This window comes from Nothobranchius furzeri, chromosome 4 (genome assembly GCF_043380555.1).
Source record: "Nothobranchius furzeri strain GRZ-AD chromosome 4, NfurGRZ-RIMD1, whole genome shotgun sequence".
Lineage (NCBI taxonomy): Eukaryota > Metazoa > Chordata > Actinopteri > Cyprinodontiformes > Nothobranchiidae > Nothobranchius > Nothobranchius furzeri.
This window is the reverse complement of record NC_091744.1, coordinates 59,939,417-59,952,253: the sequence shown is the minus strand read 5'-3', so window position 1 is coordinate 59,952,253 and position 12,837 is coordinate 59,939,417. Positions and strand designations below refer to the sequence as shown.

The window sequence follows — 12,837 nt, the reverse complement described above, 5'->3', positions numbered from 1 at the left end:
ATTCATATACTAAAGTTTTGTTTTGCTGCAACTTGCCTGTGACCAGCAGAGGGCGGGTGATGTTGGCTCTTCCTAAATCGTTCTCAGCAAAACAGGTGTACCTGCCCACATCTGCTTGCGTCACATCGAGGATCTCCAGGCTACCATCCTCCCAGATAAAAACCCTGAGGAAAAGGCAGAACAGTCTTACACACACACACACACACACTAAAGAGAAGAGATGGAGGTTTATATCTAAACATTCTGCACCGACAAAGGTCACAAGTTCACTGCTTGTTATTCCACAAATGAACTGATGTAAGAAAACGAAAGAACTCTTCTCCTAGCCTAAAACTACTCAGCAAAAATGAGCAACATTCATTTGCTTTAAATGTTAAAATAGCTGATGCATTTTTCTGCATACTTTATATTTCTGCATGACAAACAGCTCGCCAGCTGCCCCATCACCACAACACCCCCTCACACATACAGACTAGAGACAATCAGGATGCATATGCTGCATAGTCTCTGCTGCCCCTCCCCTACAACATGTGAGCACCAGCATGGGGACTGGGGGGAGTGTAGCGTCAGGCATCATAGCTGGGGGGGTAGCACTGTTCTCAAATTACACTTGTTATGCCACTAAGTAGCAAAAGGCAGGGCTTTACACTTCGGTCTGTACACACTGATCTTCATAACAAGCTCCTGACGGACAGCAGATCTGCTCAGAAGTCACACAATTGCATTATTTCAGAAATCTGGGAGGTGCATCTTATGTTGGTCTTCCATTTGTAAAGCATTTGAGCAAAATAGAAACTTTTCCTTTTCACAAAAAATGTCTCATAGCAGCAAAATTACTTTAATCTTCAGTTAGCCCGTGTAAATGTTAGAATGACTGTAGTTATGATTCTGATTTCTGTATAATTTTTTTTTAATATTAATGACAAAAATAAAAGGCCTGGCATTTCTTTAAGTAATACATAAAACCTTCCATGCCAGAGTTATAAACTAAGCTTCATAAAATTGTAGTTGTTTTGTTTGAATATTGAAAATATTGTTCTGCATGATCTCATGGAACATTGTACTATGGGGAAACAAAGCACTGGTGCACCATTTTCAGGAACTAGAAGTGAGCCGCTTCAGAGTTGAGCTTCGGACTTTTGGTCATCTCACCTCTGATTGGCTAACAGCAATGCAACTCTACTATGCAATGTTGATGTTTGATCTCCAGTAAAATAACTCAAGCCTGAAAGAGTTCTGCCATGTGGTAGAGATGCTAATGCTAATGGTTAGCTTGTACTGACTGCTTCCTGGATGCTAAAACAACAACTTCCCTGTCATGAGTGAAGATGGGTGAGTCCATGAATGTTAAGTGAAGGTGTGATGTAGATCTGTCAGGCTTTCCTAATCAAAGAGTTTCACCGTCTACTTTCTATCAGAAGCTAATGCAGGAGATAGGTGTAGGAGACTATTTTCATGTTCAGCCTGGATGACAAACGTCAGAAATAAAAGCTTTTAAAATTGTTTTTTAAAGTTCTACACCTTTAAGTATAAGCCTCATGCTGTTTAGATGCTGCTGACCTGCTGGAGTTGGAGAGCAGCTCGGTGTCTTTGCTCCAGAAGAAGGTGGGCTTCGGCGCCGCTTTCGGTCGACATTCAATCACCACGCGACCATTTTTAGGCGCCAACACATTGTTTACTGGAAGGTGTTCAAACGTGGGAGCGCAGGCTGAGGAGTGACAGTAGGTGTTAAGAAGCTCGAGCATGAGCATTTTGGGCAGCAAGTTTAGCTAAAGTTTGACTCACCAACCACTCGCAGCTCTGCGTTGGCGTAAATAACTCCGTGGCGATTCTCTGCGATGCACTGGTACATCCCTGAATCATCAAACGCCAGCCTGGCGAATCTCATCTCTTTTCTATCAAACTGTGAACAGAATGTTTGTTTGTTCCACATCCTGCTTTAATACAGTTTAACAGTTATAACTACTAGATGACACTTTAAATAAATAACAATAAACAAAAGAACTAACCAATCAGCCTTTCACCTTATATAATCTAATGTGTAATCGCATTTACCCATTCACACAGAAACTCATTCAGCACTTTTCTATTATCCTTGCCAACGTTGCCGTCACTAGCGGCTGCTCTCTTGGGAATTTCAGGCGCGATGACAGCGGTTTCTAGAGGAGCATTACGCAACAAATGCTGGCAGCTGCTGATTAACAACAGGTACTTTTTCCTGTCATGACGTGTACTCTTAGTGCCAGCTTCCTGTCTCTGCTGAGCAACAGCAGAAACACATGGCTGCATACTGAACAGGAGGGAGCTACCCAGAGGACCCCGACTCCACTGTAAACAGCTTGGTTTCAGGACAACAAAGATTGTGGAGTTTTGAATATTACCGGTTCTCCGTTCTTCAGCCAGCGGATTTGTGGCTTAGGTTCACCTTTGGCGATGCACGACATGGTGAAGGAGCTATAGATGTCTTTTTCTGTGCTAGTAATGTGCTCCACCCACTCAGGAAAAGCTGCAAACAACAAAAGAAAGTTTCAAAGTTTTTAACAATTTCAGGAATTTACCTCATTGGTAACCTGAGTGTTCCATGCCAAACGTACTAAACCATTTAGGAATAACCACACCAGCCTATTTAGTACCAGAAGCTAATGCAGGAGATAGGTGTAGGAGACTATTTTCATGTTCAGCCTGCACGACAAACTCAGAGTGACCAATTATAATCAGAAATAATCATTAAAAAAGGTTTTTCAGTGAACTTGCTCTTTAAGACCCAAATATGAGAATATTTCTTACCCTCCACAGAGACATTTTCAGAGTGGGAGTCCTTTCCTTTTGAGTTGACAGCTTCACATCTGTAGGCTCCACTGTCCTCAAACTGAACATTGTGGAGATACAGCTGAGCACCAGCCATCCGCACCTCATGGCTTTCTGGCAGTTCTCTACCAATTCTCTTCCAATGTATTTCAGGTACGGGGCTGGGAAGAACAAAGAAAAACGGGTTTGTGCTTCAGCGGTTTTCTGATCGTTCAAAATAAACTAGTCTTTTCTTATTAATAGGCATTTTAATTCAAGTATCAGGTGTAAACTTTTACATATGATACTTTTAGAATGGTCAAATTTTTTGGGCCAGCTTTTCTAACCAATTAAACTTAATCTATTTCAAGTACCGTTTTATTTAGAAAGTGCTGTTGATAGATAAATGTTATCAGATTGTTTTCTAGCGCAAACGGTGCACGTACTTCCCCAAAGCAAAGCATTCCAAAGTGACGTTCTGGCCCACCAAAGCAGTGGTGCTTGGGAATCTAACTCTGAGGTCAGCAGGGTACTTTTTAACACGACCTGAGATGAAGATCAACAGATTAACAGACACACACATTTTCACAAAAATTCTACAATCCATGAGCATACATGTTAATACAGATGTGAGACTCAAGATTCAAAGGGATACTTTGCAACGTTTTCATATTTTTAAATGATTTCCTTGAGCCAGTATGTGCTAAAATGACACTTTACAAGGTTAAGGAAATGCCATCCAGCCCCATCACCCCATGTTGCCAGAATATTCACTTGTAACTTCAGACTGGTGTGCTGCTCTGTTGGGACCACATTGAGCTGACGCACCTGGTTCTACTAAACTGATACGAGGGGTGCTAAAAACAAGCCTAAACTGTCTAGTTCCCATTTAAAGAGTAAATTGCAGGTTAGAGACTCCCATGAACCAATGTTTAGAGAAACATTACACAAACTGGTTTAAAACATTTTTTTTAGACATAAATCAATTATTTTGGCTTTTAGAGTCATTTTTGTGAGAAAGTTTTTACTTTTATTTTATTTTTTTTGGCCAAACCAAGTGATATCAGCTGAGGGAGTCCTGTTAGCTTAATCCAGAGAAAATATGGATTGTAATGCCGGCTCTGACACAGAGGAAATATTAAATGTTTATAATTCTACTAATGATGGACCAAAACCATAAAGTCATGAGTTTGCTGCACGCCCCAGAGAGCAGAGACAACCCAGAGGGAGAAACCATTGGCCAAAGCAGAGAGACTGAGGAGAACAACGGGGGAGCAGCAGGTGAGTAAAACGATGCTAGCTTAAACATGTTTGCTAACATCCCAATGTTGTACAGATTACTATCATGTACTAGACAATTAAGATAGCATCGGTCAGTTAATATCATACTAATACCAATTGGGGGGGCAAAAGAGGGGGCCCACGGGCCGCCTATGGAGGACCACTGCTCTAGACAGCCCGTAGCCGAAGCTAAATGGTTTTGCTCTGCATGTCGTCTAGTCACACTCAATAGGATCCTCAGCATATCCAAACAGTTGTGTCTGGCCAATCACAGCACTCTATTGGCTTGGTGGGCAGGATGTTACTGCCACTGAGCAAAATAACTAAGATGGTGATGGCTCATTTGATATGACTTTGGCATCAACTTTGAACCATTTAGACTTGGGCTTTTCTATGAGTTAAGAGCAGATAAACATACTTAAATCCTTTATTTGAGACAAAAATATTTGTGTTTTCTTCAACAGTGTAAAGTGGACTGCCCCACTGGCTTATATGTGGTGAGTTTGCCACATTGTTTTTTGTCCAAAAACACACAGACACAGTTTGAAAGGCAACCGTAGATTCCACCAAACAACCAAGCTATGTCCATGGGTCGTAATCAGATTATATATTCACATGCATAGGATTCTTTAGAATATAAATAATTGCTACCAAACAGGAATTTTATTTCATTTACCTCTTTTTTTCTATTCTATTGACCTTGGTGCTGACAAAAGAAACACAACTTAAAGGCAGACTAGGTGGTTTTGGTTTGCTTTAACTCCCCCTAGTGTCTGTTTAGTAGAACTGAAAGCAAAACCTATCTCCTTGCTGTGCATAAGCCTTTTTAACGCCTTAATCTAACAGCTACAGTACAATGTCTCCTCAGCCTTCATTAGTTTCTACAGGAGCAGCTCATCAGCAAATTAAACAAATCAGCTGTGTTCATGACCTAAAACGTGCTGGAACCAGACTGCAGAACCAGGTATGTCAGACCGGGCCGACACTCTGAAGTTGCAAATGCCGTAATCTGGCCACAGAGGATGGTGGGGGTCTGAGTGACCTTTCATTAACCTTGTAAAGGGACATTTTAGCACATACTGGCTCAAGAAAATGATTTTAAAATGTGAAAAGTTTGCAAATATCCATTTAAAGAGGTCAAGTTAGAACTTGTGATTTCCTGTATGTCATTTTAGATTAGACAATTATTGAGATAAAATCAGTTGCCAATGAGTAATTGGAAAAAAACTACTAACGTTCATCCAGAGGCTTGAGAGGAATATAGTTGGAAAAGACACTCTTAGAAATAGATGGGCTGGATGCGATGCAGGAGTAGTTGCCCCTGTCTGACGAGTCCACCTTGGAGATGTACAGGTTTCCAGTTATCTGGGAGACAAATCGTCTGTTGTCCAGAGGGATGAAGGTGGGGAACTCATTGAGTATCCATCGAAATGACAGTCCGGCTGCACAGAAAGAGATATTTTGAATAGCCTGTCTGTCAATCAGAGGTTTGAATATGAGGCTGCATCTTTGAAAATAACTGATGGGACTGGATATGAGGCTGGCTTGCTCTGAATAATCTAAATACATGCAGCGCGAAAATAGAACAACAATACAGTGCTGAGGGGTTTATGATTCAGGCATCTATTGACCTTTTTGCATGAATACTTATAATCCAGCTGAAAGGCATGCGTGTGTTGGAAGCACATTTTGTATCTTCTAAATAAAACGGGACATTGTTGAGAGAAAGTTATTCATTTCACTCTATGGGCAGAGATAGATTTGCATCTGCATGGATATTGAAATGTTTTCTTTAATTGTTGGTGTTGAAGGGTGTTCATGCTTCTGTTTTCACTTTCATTGGCTAACGGAAAACAAGTTCAGACAAAGATGCTCCCAAATCTCTAATTCTATTCACTCATCTTCTGCTGCTCATCAAGCATCAGGTCACAGGGGCAACATCTTTAGCAGACTGACCTTCCTCCCTCCAGCTATCTTTTCCAGCTCATCCAGAGGGACTGGTAGCCATTCCTTAGCCAACTGTAAGATATCGGATCTAGGTTTGCTCTGAGGTCTGTTCATTCCTTAAAGCGTGCCCTGAAGACATCCTTCTCAGATGCCAAAACCACATAAACAGTTTTTACTGCAGAGGAGCAATGGCACTACCAAATAACCCAACTCCTCCTTCTGAGAGTGAGTCCAGTCACTCTGCAGAAGAAGCCCCTGAACTCCTCCACCTGGCTGGAGCACAAGCTCCTATTCCCAACCCAAAAGCTGGCCATGCCAAAGACCATGACCTCTGATGTGGAACAGCTGATCTTCATTCCAACAGCTAAAAGCTGTACCTGTACTCACTGGAGGTCCCAGCTTGAAGAGTACAACAGGAGGATATCCTCTGCATAAAGCAGCAATGCAAGCCTTCCAAGCCAGGGACATCTTCTGTCCATTTGTGCTGAGAAATGTTGTCCATGAAAACTGTCAGAGTTCAAAAGTCACTGGAAATTATTCAAGTTTCCAGTTAAGCAAAAAATTAATCCCAAAGGAACCACCACAGGACACCAAAACCAGCTGTAGGAATATGAATCACTAATATCCAATTTAATTGTTGCACACAGTGCCGTTTTTCGTCTCCCTGCATCACAGAACCACGCTTAGAAATCAAAATCTCAGGTGCAAATGTTTCATCAAGAACATAACAGAATATAGAAACACTTCAGTGACTCTAGACATGCTTCACCTGGATAATGTGGAGGGGGGGCACAGAGCAAGACCGCCCCCTGACCCTCCCGGACGTTGACCGCCTCCCGCTCCTCCGATGAGAAAAGATCAAGGTCTAAAAGGCAGAGATGTGAAAATGTTTTACATAAAATGTAACATGGTTTTAATGAAACAAAGCACAAGCTAACCATGAAACTAAACATCAAAGTCATGCTAGTTTGTAATCCCCCTTTTCTTTGAATTGCATGAATCTACATCTCCTTGGCAACTGTGTAACATCTGCATGGTGCTAAACATCCCAGCATCCAGGACTTAAAGCTTCTTTCTGGACAACTTACATCCAAACTGGACAGATGCTTCCCGGCTGGCCACTGTGCCAAACATGTTGGTCGCCAAACAGAAGTATGTTCCCACATGTTTGGTTCTAATGGGGTTGCTGATGACCAGTTTGCCTCCTGATAAACTGTAGTGTCTTCCTTCTTCATTCAAGTCAATTTCCACGTTGTTCAGTTTCCATCTGCAAGATAACAATGACGTGTTCAGTAGGTAGTCCAATTAAAGGGAGTTCACAGGAAAAGCAACCAAACACACACTCTTTTACAAAGGTAATGATCATTCATGGAAAAGCAACAACTTATTTAAGGTCTGGAAAGGTAGATCTCATTATACTGAAAATAAATGTTATAAAATCACTCAATCCAATCTAATTCCTTCCCCTCTGACATCTAATTCTGCTCTCTCTCTCTCAGAGCAAAACCAATTTAGGGGCTGCAGAGCGATACATTTACATAGATTTACATCCAAATTGAAGTGGATAGTGTAAAATGCTGTTGAGACACAAAAGGTCTGTGCATCAGCTGCAACAACAGAACATTTAGATGGCTGTTGTTGTAAAACATGTGCATGCTGCAAAGTCATTGAATTATTTGAAAGCAACAAATAAATGAAGAGTTGAAATGTGAGGAGAATCACAGGATGGGCGCCGAGGGGCAGACAGAATAAAAAGTGTCTAGTTCTGAAACTGGCTTCATGGAAACATATGTTACTTGTATGTGGCAGGTGGATTGGCTCTAGCCCGGCAGTTCATGATAATTTTGGCCTCAGGTGACTCCTCGGGGTAGATGGTGTCCACCGGTTGCTCTTCAAACACTGGGCCGAAACCTACGACTTCATGTGCTGATGAGAAACAGAATAATTTAGGTCAGACATGCAGACCAGTGATATCAAGAGCTCAGAGTCTGTAACTTTAGAGACTAAACACACTGACTAACATATCAGGCTGAGAGAAGAGCGCCTTTAATTTAAATAAACAAAAAAATAAATACTTTAGTTGAGGTTTTGGAAACCTTGAGAGAGGATTGACCATATCACTTTTAATAAATTTGTTTTGGATGAAGACAAGAAATCTACTCGACCTTTAAAATTAAAATGTGTGTGTGTGTGTGTGCGCGTGCGTGCGTGTGCGTGTGTGTGTATGTGCGTGTTTGTGTGTGTGTGTATGTGTGTGTGTGTGTGTGTGTGTGTGTGTGTGTGTGTGTGTGTACTTTAAATTGCATTGCAAATATCTTGGTTTTCTGAGTTCTGCAGGAGAACAAACTTCATGGTTCTGTACAAAAAAATGTAGTTTCTTGTTCAGATTCATGCTGACCTTGTGCAGTTCAAAGTAAGGAGAAATCTAACAAACAATAACACCAATTAAGCATTGCATTACTTTTTAGTGAAGAGTCAAGACATGTTTAGCTAAATCTACCAGATTGAGAGCTGTGCCCAAGGCTCATTTATAATAACGTCTACGAACTCCGGAGTTTCCCAGCCTCCTGCTGTCATTAATGTCAATCTGCTGCACAAAATCCCTCCACAAATAGCAAAACATTTAAATGGTAAAACTTTTTAAAGCCATCTCTTCTGTTTGCTAAATTTATATGTAAATGTTACTCAGGATCAAATTTTCTTTGTGAACATCACAAAGAGGCTGAAACCTACATAGCACAAGGCTCCAGAGCCATGGGTTGCAGACCCTTGGTTCCTGATAACAACAACCACCTCTTAGAATGTAGAAATAGAAATGAGTTCTATAGTTTGCCAAGCTCACTCTAGAGCAAAGATCAAAGTGGTTTTCTGACACGTTGAAGTAAATAAAATCCCAAACTTCGATAGAAAAAAATTTTTTGAATAAGTTTTGACCTCCTCTAATTTGCAATGTTATAATACTCGAACTCTCTGGATACGTGTGAATAGCGCAGCAGCTAGCTGCAGCTTTCCTGTGCAACCTGGGACACATCTGATGAGAATTTTATCAACACCTCAACTGAAATAATGTCATAACGGGAAATTCATGGACATTTTTGCATGAATTGTCATGAAAGTTTAGAGATGAGAGCATTAAATTGTAATATTTGACGTTGATCAATTGTGTTTAGGGTAGAAAGTCTACGGTTTTTAATGCCTCACATTTGAAGCAGACACGTAGAATGTTTTAAAAGTGAAGCCTTAAAATAGCCAACTTCCCGTTTATTTCAAAACTTCGATGCAGGAGACTTGTTTGTGGTTTTTGTACAACTATGTCAGTAAACCAGCGTGCATACTGGTAAATGAGTGATGCTGTAAATCAGTTTTTCACTTCTTATTTACAAAACCCCTAAAATGAACGAGTCCTGAGTGGCGTGAAGGAGCTCATAGTTTTTTTCTGCATGTTCAGGCTTTCAAAAAGGCATACATAAATAATAAACAGCACCTTTGATGTTCTGTTGACGATGTAATCACACTTTTACCAGACCATAGTAACACATTCATCCGTTGCTCCTGGATGTGGAGCGTCCATGCAACGCAACATGGAAGCCTAAAAAGCCAAAATGACTAAGCACATTTCAAACCTTTTATACACCATGTGTCATCTGTAGCTGTGTGACGCACATGTACAGAAAACATCCCGATCCCTTTCACAAAAATGATTTACTCAGTCCAATCTGCCTCTTACACATTCGACACACTCATGCAATTATTCCCAATTACTCGTTAAAACAGACAGACATCCCGAGCCGTGGCATGAATAAGATATAAACACAAGCTATGAATAAGCAATGAGGTGGAAGCCTCCCAAATGCTGATTATTCTCAGAGATCAAGAGTGTGCGTAGGTGATGCAGGTTCAGGGATGGGAACACTCGTGTGAATGTGCGTACATGCGTTTGTAATTCCCCTGCATCTCTGAGTTCTTAGAATGCACACAGCTGACACCTCAATGGGCAGAAGCTCGCTCTTTCAGACAGCATTATCCTGCTTTTCTCCAATTCTAAGCCAGCGCTAGGAAATTCAATAAAATGTCAAAATAACCCAATAAACAACATTTAAAACCTAAAAAAAAGGTCGTTATGTTTATAATACCTGACACTGCAACTATAAGCAACATTAATCATCAAAAATAAAGGAACTTTTGCAGTTAAGTCAGAAAAAAAGGCTGGATTTTAACTAATTCCTCAAACTGAATGTCTGCAGGGTTTTGACACATTCAGGGGTAACAGTTAATCCCAAATTCAACATCAACAATCTAGATGCATATTTCTTTGAGTTAGCTGTCACCAATAAGGAGCTGAATTTCCAGTAATCCTAAGAAGTGTGATGAGATGTTAACTCTACCCATCCAGCAAACCAGGGGAGTGTATGAGACGTTAGACGGGATCGACTCGCTCACACCCATCAGTCTGAAAGTGCTCGACATTGATGCAAATCCCAAGGACTCACGAACACTGCTGGCTGTGAGTGAAATTAAACATGCTAAAAATGGGCTACTGTGGGGGTTGATCAGGCTTGGAAATTAAGTGACAATCTATGTTTTGGGACCAGGGGAGGAGAGCGAAAGAAACTTGACAAAACGCAAAGCTTCTACTGACGGATGACGGAAGTGCAGTGACCCTGTTCTGCTGCTGGACTGAAGCTGCACCAGAAGACCGGTGAACAAACTCTTTAAACGAAACATGAATGTTGGATGGAATGGTGGAGGGAGTTGCAGATATTCTGCACATTGCTGAAATAGCAATTGGACTGTAAACTGAAGAGATGAGCACTCTCTTTCCATGAAGAGTGGGACGTGACAGATGGTGGAGGGGGTGTTAAAGCAGGCCACGTACACTGCCTGGAGACACACATAGAGGAGACCCTTTTACATTTGCACTGCCTTAATTCATATTTCTCTAACTCTCTGTGTCTTGACACTAACCTTCTCCCATCTCCCCACAGCTGATGCTGCTCTTCGCTCATCCTCTTTATCTTTCCATGACCTCCTAACTCTAATATTTTATATATTAACTGAGTATTCCCGTGCTTTTGTCTGGATTTAAATATCGTAGAAAACCTGGACAGAATGATTCCCAGAAACCGTGTTCCATCAATGTTCCCAACATCAAAGATCGCCCAGAAATTTCTTTCATTATGTTTTTAAGAATACTCCATCTTTATAGCCTCAAGATGTAGACATTCTAGCCACACTCCATAGGAGTGAGGAGGCCCAAGAAATATTTTGCCTTGCAAATCACAGCGCTCTATCAGTTTGGTGGGCCAATCACAGAGCTCAACTGGTTTGTTGTGCCAATCACAGAGCTCAACTGGTTTGGTGGGCCAATCACAGAGCTGTATCGGTTTGGTGGGTGAGACGATGCAACAGAGCGGAACAACTAAGATGATCATGGCTTGTTTGAAGCGGCTTTGGCATCAGGCTTTTCTTTGAGTCAAGAGCAGATAAAGGTATTTAGAAAAAGGATATTTGCGTTTTCCTTGATGGTGTTTGGCGGGCTGCTCTGTTGACTGACATCCATAATGTTGAGTATGTCACATTCTTCGTTGTCCAATAGCACGCAGAGACAGTTTGAAAGACATCCGTAGATTCTGCCCCAATAAGCTTTGTCTGCGGAGTCGTGGCCAGACTATCCATTCACATATGTAGGATGGTGTGCCAGGCCATTACTTTCTTTCAATTCAACATTTATATCAACCTGACGGTTACAAAATATACATCTAGATCAAGTTCTAGTTTCACATGACTTGTTTACAGTAAAAGCAGGTTGACTTATTTGATTGTTTCTTGTATTTGTATCAGTTTGTTTTCCCTGGCTGTACTCGAGCGATCTGGGGCCTCATTTATCAAGCTTGCTGACGCACACAATGGGGTCGGAAAACTGCGTAAAAAACTTTCCATGCAAACTTTAGGATTTATGAAAGAAAACTTAGTGAAAAAATGTGCGCTACTTTAAGTTGACTAAGGACCTGGCTTATGCACATTTTGGACATGGAGAGCACCTGCAGTGCTGCTGCTGAGAAGGATAAAATTATGAATTCCTGCAGCATTATCACTTGTACTGCTTCGTTTTCACACAGAACAAGACCCGCCACACGCACACACACACACACGCACGCGCGCACACACACACAGCCTGAAGTGCAGAATACGGAATGCAGAAAATCAGCAGGGGAACAGATTCAGACAGTATGTCATGCGTCTGTGACTGTGTGTGTCCTGTCACTGTGACCCGATTAATCATGTGCCCTGGCTACTTGGACAGGGGAGATCTCTGTTTGGGTGACTGGTTAGCATGCGTGACTTTCACCCTGGAGTCTGTGGATCGAATCTTGATTGGACCATTTTTTTTATATCCGCCACAGATCTCTCTGAAGAACTCACAACATTGACGGCTTCAGCAACACTGTGCCACTCCGTGGATTTTCTCTTATTTGTTTTGCAAAAGCATTTCCTTTCATTTCTCTACCTCACCCACAGGTACCTAAATTTCTGCTTCTGTGAAGTAGCGCTCCCTTGATCTGCCTTGATCTACGATCGACATGTCATTAGCGAAGCGCTGCAACAGCCGGCTTATGTATATGCATGAGATCCACAAGGCACTTTGCATTGACTATTTATGGCAGTAAGTGGGCGTGTTGAGGGCGGGATGTGACTAAAAAGCTGAGAACCTTTCTAGATAGTTTCTGATTTCTGAAGTGGAGATTGCGTGCAGCTGTGCGTACTCCATGTTTGATAGATCACAAACCTACTTGGCGTAAGTATATATTTTTTGCTGAGCTT

General features: G+C 41.5%; 1 protein-coding gene across 2 annotated transcripts in view; it reads right to left on the bottom strand.

Moving 5' to 3' along the window:
* LOC107388490 (contactin-1a) overlaps positions 1–12,837 on the bottom strand; it is a 122,674-nt gene that overhangs the window by 30,539 nt on the left and 79,298 nt on the right. For both annotated transcript variants that reach the window (XM_015964061.3, XM_054732870.2), the window contains exons 4-13: positions 7,812–7,941; positions 7,104–7,282; positions 6,785–6,880; positions 5,304–5,510; positions 3,234–3,333; positions 2,788–2,969; positions 2,382–2,506; positions 1,786–1,903; positions 1,561–1,708; positions 37–164 (exon numbers count right to left, since the gene is read on the bottom strand). In XM_015964061.3, coding sequence (XP_015819547.1) covers positions 37–164; positions 1,561–1,708; positions 1,786–1,903; positions 2,382–2,506; positions 2,788–2,969; positions 3,234–3,333; positions 5,304–5,510; positions 6,785–6,880; positions 7,104–7,282; positions 7,812–7,941 — 1,413 coding nt within the window. The remainder of the gene's footprint in view (positions 1–36; positions 165–1,560; positions 1,709–1,785; positions 1,904–2,381; positions 2,507–2,787; positions 2,970–3,233; positions 3,334–5,303; positions 5,511–6,784; positions 6,881–7,103; positions 7,283–7,811; positions 7,942–12,837) is intronic.